General features: G+C 33.4%; 1 protein-coding gene and 1 long non-coding RNA gene across 3 annotated transcripts; both read right to left on the bottom strand.

Moving 5' to 3' along the window:
* Positions 1–267: 267 nt before the first annotated feature.
* Positions 268–3,501, bottom strand: LOC112497242 (receptor-like protein Cf-9 homolog). 2 transcript variants are annotated; one of them, XM_052434016.1, is made up of 4 exons: positions 2,975–3,501; positions 793–1,276; positions 619–671; positions 268–522 (listed from the first exon to the last, which is right to left on the bottom strand). In XM_052434016.1, exons 1-2 carry the CDS (start codon positions 3,444–3,446, stop codon positions 798–800), a joined length of 951 nt encoding a protein of 316 aa, XP_052289976.1. In that variant the 5' UTR covers positions 3,447–3,501; the 3' UTR covers positions 268–522; positions 619–671; positions 793–797. The 2 variants fall into 2 exon arrangements, with proteins under 2 accessions (XP_052289976.1, XP_024950815.1); XM_025095047.2 differs by having other exon boundaries at positions 793–3,501.
* A 2,293-nt stretch (positions 3,502–5,794) lies between these two features.
* LOC107175941 (uncharacterized) lies at positions 5,795–8,211 on the bottom strand. Its single transcript, XR_008050963.1, has 2 exons — positions 7,694–8,211; positions 5,795–6,849 (listed from the first exon to the last, which is right to left on the bottom strand). It is a non-coding gene; the product is annotated as an uncharacterized LOC107175941 (long non-coding RNA).
* Positions 8,212–9,844: the final 1,633 nt, after the last annotated feature.

The following is a 9,844-nucleotide window of genomic DNA, read 5'->3' as shown; positions in this document are numbered from 1 at the left end:
AATTAAACAAGAATGTGCAATTTATTGCCTCAATTATCGTAATAAGAATAAATAAATATTTAACGACTAATTTAATAATAACTAATCATATTAGTCATTTTTTCTTTTCTATTTTTTTTTTCTGTTATTGCTTCAGACTCAAGCAGATAACCAACAGTGGAGATAACTTGGCAAAAAACTTAACTGGTATATAGATAGGACCTGTGTCTAGCCCCCATACATTTTATTTCTTTTTGTTGATCCACAATTAACCTTTGAATTGGTACAAGCATTCAAGACTTTATTGGATTATGATGAATCATGAAACAATGAAATTTGGATGTACAAGGATTCGGGATTTATTAATAGAATCTGAAGTAGCATTTGAATTTCTTATGAAAAATAAACATTGCAAAAATCGCATATATGGATCATAGCTGTCGGAAGGCGGTGAATGATTCTTGCATCGTTGCAAGCTTCGAATATTTCCAAATCCAACATACTGGGCCAAGACAAACAAATAAAAGTTGCCCACACCATTTCCTACATCAACATTATTATTTCTTCAAATCATTTTTTTCCTCGAGAGTTTTGATCAAGTTTATGGATTGGAAAACAAAGCAAAGAAAATTGTTATACCTGCAGGATCATATGACTTCCACTACTTCGATTCCGTGAGTGTATTAAAATTCCTGAACAAAAAACACATCAAATTAATATACTGTTTAAATACTAGTTCAGATAGTGAAAAATACCATCATGCGGTCTACTTAAAGACAGACTAATATCCTGGAACAGATAGTGAAGACCTACTGATTTCATCTTCTTGCTCTGCCTCGTCTGCTCACCCTTCTCACCTTCGTGGCTTGCTTCTCTTCGATCATTTTTACAAACCACCACGGCCTTCCAGTCGCAAATACCATGTATGCAATGGACAAGCCAATTACCAATCCAGATGCATAACCCATCTTAGCAAACTTCCAATCAAACCAACTTGGAGAATCATCTCCTTCATGGAAACTTGTTGGTGATGATGGATCCGGTGCCTCATCCATGTCGCAGCTTTCTGACAATGGGAATCCACACAAGCCCGGGTTGCCAGCATAGGAATCGTTTTGAAATGTATTGAATTGGGTTCCTCGAGGTACAGGTCCCTCAAGCTGGTTGTGTGAAAGATTTAGCACCGAAAGAGATTTTAGACTCGCCATTTGCATTGGAATCTGCCCAACAAGCTTGTTTGAAGATAGGTCTAAAGATTCAAGCTCTGTCAGATTTGCTAATGATGATGGAATGCCACCTGTCAAGTTGTTGTGAGAAATGTTAAGACCTTTGAGCGAATTAAGCTTTCCCACGATTGCTGGAATTCCTCCTTGAAATCGATTACTCGACAAATCAATCGTCGTGAAAATGGTTAGAACCCTCTCCAGTTGTAGGTCAATTCCTTTCATAGTCAAAATTATTGATTCATAGCAGGCATAGTAGGAGGAATTTAGCAAACTCAAATATTTCACTTCAACAGTAACACTATTATTCTCCCCATGAATCATGGCTCTAAAATTATTAAGATACCGAGTTGGCAATACACCAGTGAGTTGATTGTGAGAGAGATCAAGTATTCGCAACTTAGAGAAGGGAGCTCTTGTTTTCGTATTACCAATGGGACCCCAAAATCGGTTAGATCGCAATATAAGCACTCGCAATTCAGGAAGAATTTCTAACCAATAAGGAAATGTGTCGTTAATATGGTTATTCCCAATATCAAGAACTTCCAAATACCGACAGTTAATCAAAGATGGAGACAATGGGCCTTCCAATTGATTACCATTAAGATTAAGACTTCTCAAATCACAACTCTTTGCAAACATTTGAGGGATGCTACCGTTGAATCTGTTCATTCTCATATCAAAGACCTTAAGTGCTGAGTTTCCAAAACATTGTGGAATTTCTCCACTCAAGTTGTTATTCCCAACATCAATAACATGCAAACTGAAACAATTAATCAAAGATGGTGGCAATGGCCCCTCCAGTTTATTGCCATTCAGCTTAAGAAAAGTCAAATTGCAGTCTTTTGCATATGTTTGTGGGATGATACCTTGGAAGTTGTTCATTCGAAGATCCAAAAACTTCACGGTAGAGTTGACAAGACACTGCGGAATTTGTCCACTGAAGCTATTGTTGGACATTTCAAGATATTGAATAGAACTCAAATTACAAAATGATGAAGGAATCTCTCCAGTTAAATAATTATTGGAAATCGAAAAGATTGTCATGAGAGGTGGTAGATCCAGCAGTCTTCCTCGAAGTAAGTTCGAATCAAGGTAAAGATTTTTTAGATTTTTCCATGGAAGACGTTTTATGCTTCTCAGGAAGTTTTGTGAAAGATCTAGGTAACTTAGAGTATGTATTCCTACGTCCCACATCCAACCAGGAACCCTACCATGGATTTGGTTTTCAGAAAGGTCCAACCACTCTAATTGAAGTTGAGTTTTCAAGATGACTGGAAACTTACTTATCTTACAAGCGGATAAACCCAATCTAGAAAGATTAAGGAAAGAAGAGCTGACAGTTAATTTGGTAGTCAGTGATAAACTATTATTAGAGAGAACAAGCCATTTAAGATTTTTGAGCTTTGCAAAATCGTAAAGTTCAACTGTACCACTTAACTTATTTGAAGAAAGATCAAGACGAGTCAAATTCACAAGTTCGTATACTGAACTTGGAACCGAGCCAGATAGTTGGTTATGCCTGAAATCAACTTGCTTCAGTGATGTCAGAGAAAAGATTCGAGATGGAATTGTCCCCTTAAGAGAGTTAAAATACAAATAGACTGTAGCTAAATTTGCAAGCTCACCCACTGAGGAAGGAATTTGGCCAGTCAGTTGATTCCCCCCAAAGTTTAAATAAGAAAGTTTGGATTGGTTGGTAAACATATTCGGAATTTCACCAATAAAACTGTTATTTGAAAGATCCAAATAAACAAGTTGGGTAAGGTTACCTAGCGATGGAGGAATTGACCCCGTGAAGTTGCTGGAAGAGAGGTTAAGGAGTGTCAAGCTCCGGAGTTGACTAAAGCCAGAAGAAATCTTAGAGTAATTGAAATCATTGGAACCCAGGTTGAGCTTTTGCAGGCGAGGAAGAAAGAAAAGGCTACTGTTGGAAGAGATGCTGCCGTGAAGCCAACTGCAACTGAGGTCCAGGCCAATCACCTGACCCGTCACCATATCACATGTCACTCCATCCCAGCTGGAGCAGCAATCAGCATCCTCTTTCCAGTACTTCATCTTTGGATAAGATTGTTGGTATCCATCACATTGCGAAGAAGATGTTTTTGCAAAGGAAAAGAGTTGCTTAAATTGGAGTAATGCTGAACTTTGTTCTTGAGAGCAAAGCTTTGCAGAACACTGAAAAAACAAGAGCGATAACTGGAGGCAGATGACAAGTTGATAAGGCTGAGTTAAATAACCCATTTTTTTCTTTGTTCTTTTCTTGGCTCTTGATGAAATCACAATAACTGAGATATGCATGATTATATATAGAAGAGAAATGGTGTGCAAGTATGAAATGAAATTAAGGGAGGGAGTCTAACTATCCATTATTATACTTTTAGACTCGGTGCACCAAGTAAAATTGAGTGCATTAGTCGTGGCCAATTTTACAAAATTTCAAACTATTCCAACTCGTTTTCCACAGCTATGAATTAATTAAACTCATTGGAAGGATCAAAAAGTTGAATGTTACAGATGTAAGGATGTTGCTCAAACTCCAAACAGGGATAGAACAATTCTTTCTTCCTGAAAATCATTAATTAATGAGCACTTACATGGTGCAAAAGCTTTTTCTATCAATTCTACTGGCACTGTTGTAATCGAGCGGTCAATATCGTTTATCTTTTTGATCATTCCCTTTCTCGGCGTCTTTTACCCGTAAAGAATGTGAATGACTAAAAAGATAATCAATATAATATTGAGCATTTTCCACAAAACCAGTCCATAAGGCATCAGCAGCATGCAGAAGCTGTGTTCAACAATTCCGTGTTTAATTATTAAGCATGCTATCTAGAAGAAGTTGTGTCCACATTGGAAATTTTAATACTATTACTGTATGTTTTATTACTAAATGTAATTAATCTGCATGTTCTAAAATAATCTGGCCACTAGAATTTAAACTCAGTAAACAATAATGCAGTTCCATAACGAACACTGTCTATCAAATTAACACAAAAAGAAGTCACATAATTAATTACTTGAAACCTTTTCTTGCATTTTCTCGGAAACGTAGAATAAAGAAAAGGGTATTAATGTTTTCACCTATTTCGAGAGGCCAACTATAATTTTGCAGGAGAGGGCAGAGTTCGTAGAGAGAGCTGAGCAGTGGCGGCACTAAAACGCTGGCGTTTTGCTTCTTTGTTTGAAATTGAGCGCTGTTGCATTTCTCTGAAGACTCGAAATTCAATCATTCAGTGGCTTTAATTTCTTATCCGAATATTTTCTGTTTATAATTGAGTGATAGCGTGGCGCGAGTGTTAGTCCGGTGAAATGGACAAGTTTTTATCAACGACGAGTATATTACTGGCGCATTGCTCGTAGCTAAGAGCCGGATTGCTAATGCTATAATTTTAAATAATTGATGGTGGTTGTACTATAAAAATAATTAGTTATAATAAATTAAATATTTAGTAAATTTTATTTTTAAAAATAATGTAAGTTTTAAAAACGGTCATAAGAAAAATCGTTCAGAAAATATAGGTTTAAATTCGAGATACTCATGCTGTCTAGAATTATCATGTGTGCTTAATACGTCTAGGATTGATTACTAAACTCATAATAAATCAAAACCCTAAACAAAGTCTAAACACATTCTAAATCATGCATTATAATCTATAACAATCTAAAATCATGCCAATATAAACCCTAGATAGAGTGATTGAAAATCTTGTGGGGAATAAGGAGAATAAACTTATCAATCGCTTTGATTCTCTCCTAAGCAAAAGCTTGAATTCTAGGGTTTGGGTAAGAGCGTAATGAGCAGCAGAGAAGAAGAAGAAACGTCATGGGTTCAGGGTTATGGAAGGGGAAAAATATGAATTTATAGTGAGTCTTAAGAAACCCTATTGAATTTGAAAAAATAACCCTTTACTAAAAATTATCCCATGGATAACCCTTTTTATAAGGGCAAAAACGCTATTTATAAATTCCATAAAAAATAAAATAATACAAATTTGGGCATTACATAGTCCTTCAGGGACATATAAAATATACACGTCCTTCAGGGACATATAAAATATACACTTATATAGTCAATCCTTCATAAACAAGATAGTGACGAATGACATCATAATTTTGTAATAGTTCTTCAGGAACCTATTTTGAAAGAAAATCTTCATTATATGCAATGCAATCCCCCGAGGATGCATTCTTAATTTTCTTTCATTGTATATTATAGTATTCACACTTTAGGATGAACTTTTTGAATTTCAATAATGGAAAATATATAATAGCAATTGAATATTAGAATAAGAAATGTCAAACAATAACAATATAAGTAATGCTGATATTAAAGCATGAATTCATTGATGCATTATTCTAGATTATCAAAATACATATGCGAATGTAAATATCATCTTAGGAAAAATCAAGATTGTTACTTCATACTTTTATGAGTAAGATTAAAGAAGAGATATTACCATATTTTAAAGAGGATGAAAATTGATCTCTTGTGGCTAGAGACTCGTGCTAATAATGTGTTATAAAATCTATTAATTAAAAGCACAACCATATAGCAAGAGACAGAAAGAAAGCAAATAAGAGACATAATGTGTGTAGAGAGAAATTTTATTCAATCTCTTATGTGTTATTCACACTTCCAAGTGTATACAAACAAGGAGTAAAAATCTCCTTTTATAGTGATACAACCATAAAGTAGTAAGTAATACATCATAATTATGAGAGACAACAATCCTTAAATTAAGGAGATAATGGGAATTATAAGAGATGAAAAGTTGCTTGTGAGGAGATAAAAGAATGCTTCGATGAACATTCACATAAATTATAATTATTTCATAACATAAAGGGATTATTATTAACAACATATTGGGATAACATTACTAATGTAGAAAAAAAAATTGGGATAACATTACTAATGTAGACAAAAAAATTGGGATAACAAAAGCAATACATTTAATAAAATAAAATATTTATTTTAGTTATCAATTATTATATATACACATAAAATATTATTTTATACACATATTTATAAATGCATGTGTAAATAAATTTGATAGATTTATATCTATTTAAGTCATTTACATTCTCATACTATTTTAAAAGTAAGATTTACTAAACATCAAGTTTTTGAGGAGAAAAATGATTTGAAATAATTTTGTATTGCTGAAGGAAATGGTGTGAGGATAACTTTGATTTGGTGTATCTTGGACGTCGTTTGTATTTTAGATTTGGGCGTAGATCAAAATAATATTTCAAAGCTTGTCACGAGAAGAACTACATTCATTGCCTTCCACCCTCATATCCATAAGACTTTATCATCATCATCTGTCTCTACTCGTCACCTTCTATAATAATATGGATTCCAGTACCTTACATGATTTAAGAAGGGAACACAACTACATGAAGTTTTCTATAATGAAGTTTGCAGTTAGATGAAAATTGGAAAGTCATCTCAGTTCAATTTTGTACTTCTTAATTGGTGACTTTCATATAATTAATTTTGAACTGTTAAAATATAGGGAATATTACTGAGGTTTGAAACTAGAAAAATATTTACCAAAATAGATCAAATGGAGAGAGGTAAATATTGAATCCTGAATCAAAAAAAGACCTGCATCATGTTGGTCTCCCACGATCATCATCATCACTGCTTTCAAGAAGCAGATGGTCAATACCTTTCTTCTATAAAGGATCCAATAATAATAATAAACATTTGCTATGATTTTAGTGTCAATCTCAAAATATACCTCTTACTTGAAAGGATGAGAATAATTGCAATAAAGATAAGAACAACTGAAGTTATGAGAGCTGTCCCAAAAAGAGCCCGATTATATACTTAGCAAGCCTGCAAAGGAAAGGATGCATCCCCTTTTGGTTCATGTACAAATTATATAGTATAAACTGTTTTTCCAAGAACAAAATTTTGGCACAGAACAATATTGCAGTTGATTCCTTTGCCTCGCCAATCACATGTTCTACTTTTAACTTGAATGATTTAGTAGCAAGCATTGCACGATAATCATTTGAAAAAAAAAATACAGGACATCAACTTCATCCGAGACCTGTTAAAACCATCTTGAAAACAATTGCATTCATAAATCAAGAACATCAAAGCACTTCGAAACAAATCTAACAAGCACCTAAACAAGTTCGGTTTCAAAAGCTATTGCATCAAAAGACTTCCTCACACATGAAACAAAATAATTCAGAAATTAATAAATAATTTCAATTCAATATACAAGAAACTAATATACGGCTATCATTTCAGCCAATGTGCTTCTGTATTCTTTTCCATTTGTGAGCTGATTTACACTCAAATCTTTTACACACATTCCCTAATTCAAGTTAAGTATCAAACATAATATCTCAAATCTTTTTTCATTTGAAGCAACTATCACATTTAGTTAGCAATCCATATAATCACATAGTGTTATACATTGTTGTTACTTTGGTTAGTTTCCTAGCAAACAAACAGGGTAGGCGAAAATTACCTAATCGGAGAAGTTTCCAAAAACTCGCCGGAAGAGAAAGAAATATTGCGAGATTAGCACTTGAAGAGACAGAATGTTATGTAAAATTATTAACTCCCAAGCACCAGCGAGCACTCGCGTATCTTCGCCGCCACCGGAAAGTAGCAAGAAACGGCCACACGAAGCTGCGGTTTCTCCCGCAAAGCGTGACCATGATCGGCAAGATCCACCGGATTTTCGACCACCACCACCTGAGTTTATCTCCTCACAACAACACCTTCAAAATCCGATCCCCACCACTGCCCAGAAGTCGTTGGAGTTGCCGCGGCCAGCCAACAAATTTGCACGAGGCGTGGATCTTGATTATTGTTCTCTTTTTTTTTTTCAGTGTTGTAATGTTAGTCACACAAAACAAAAGAAGAGTCAAATACAAATAATGTGCCTCTGAAAAAAACAAAATGGGTCATGAAATATAACACAAGATAAATTTTTAAACTAATATTTTTTAGTTATGTCACAATAGGTAATTATTTGCGATAAAAAATTAGGGTTCTAAAATTAGTCAACAACATATTAGTTTTGGAGTTTTTTTTTTTTTTTTGCTACAAATGGTTTGATTAATTTTACATCCCTCATTTAGTTATGAAATAATTATGTCACCTATGATTATATTTCGCTACCATATTTTTTTGTCATTAAAGATGATATTTTGTTGTGCTAAAAAAAGCATGTACTTTTGCGACTCATTTTATGTTTGTCGCAAAATATTTGATTAGGTGACCAATTAATGGGTCCCAAATAAATATTATTTGTTACAAAATATAAGATGAGCTAGGATGAGATCATTGGCTACGATTTTAAAAAATCGTCACAATAAGTATTATTTTTTGACAAAATCTACAAATGTCATAATAAAAATCGTCTTAAAAAGTCAAATTTCTTGTAGTTTTTTGACAATAGGAATCCACACAACTTGGGGTTACCAACATAGGAATCATTTTGAAACGTATCGAATTGGGGTCTTTGAGGTATAGGGTCCCTCAATGTGGTTGTACGAAAGATTTAGCATTGTAAGAGATTTTTTTAGTTTAGCTCGGGGGAAACAAAAAACTTTTCCTAAGGATTCTTTCAAATAGAAATAGAGAACGAAGTAACTAGAAAGATTGGTATTGTTATAATCCCACTCTTCTAGAGGGATCATCTAGAAAGCGGATTGTTTTGAATTCATTCAGACAAAAAAAGCTGACATAGATGTTATGGGTCGACTTTTGTTATTTTGCTCCCGGCTTCTCTCTGGGAATATAGCAAACTTCCATAAAGGAGCGAACCCAGATTCCAAATGAACAAATTGAAACATGAAAATGATATTTTTTATTCTCGAAGAATGAGGGGCAAGGTGATTGATCGAGAAAGATATATTGTTCTTATTTGAAGATAGGTCTAGAGATTTAAGCTGTGTTAGTTTTCCTAATAATGATAGAATACCACCCATGAGGTTGTTGTGAGAAATGTCCAGACATTAGTAAATTAAACTTTCCCGCCACTTATGGAGTTCCTCTTTGAAATATGTTGCTCGACAAATCAATAACAACAAAAGCGGTTAGAATCCTTTTCTCTTTTACGCCATTGCCTTTGATTGTCATTTTTTTTGGGAAATTATTATTGCACCACTTTTTTTTTGTTTTATTTTCATCCAACCATCACAAAATTCTAACATGTTCTTTGCGCCACCTTTCTTTTGAAATTTGTATCAATTAGCCACTTTTGCATTAACACCGTTAAATAATTTAAACGAAATAATAATTTTACCCCTAAATAAATTAAAAGATGATTTTATTTTATATAAAAACACTCCTACATTTAATAAAGAAATAAATCTAAAAATTAGAATTTTTATTTTTAATAAAAATATAAGTATAAAAATAATTACAAAATTTTTGGATTTAATAAAAATCTCCTAAATTATTAAAATTTTGGGATTTATTTTTTATAAATAAATTCAGTTATTTTATTAAAATTTTAAAATGATCCAAAATATTGGCAAAACACCGATGAGTTCATTGTGAGAGAGATCAAACATTCTCAACTTAGGGAAGGGAACTCTTGCTTTGGTATCACCTATGGGATCCTAAAATCTATTTAAACATAATATAAGAACTTGCAATTTAGGAA

Source organism: Citrus sinensis, chromosome 2, assembly GCF_022201045.2.
Source record: "Citrus sinensis cultivar Valencia sweet orange chromosome 2, DVS_A1.0, whole genome shotgun sequence".
Lineage (NCBI taxonomy): Eukaryota > Viridiplantae > Streptophyta > Magnoliopsida > Sapindales > Rutaceae > Citrus > Citrus sinensis.
The sequence above is the reverse complement of the archived record's forward strand: the minus strand, read 5'-3'. Positions and strand labels throughout refer to the sequence as shown.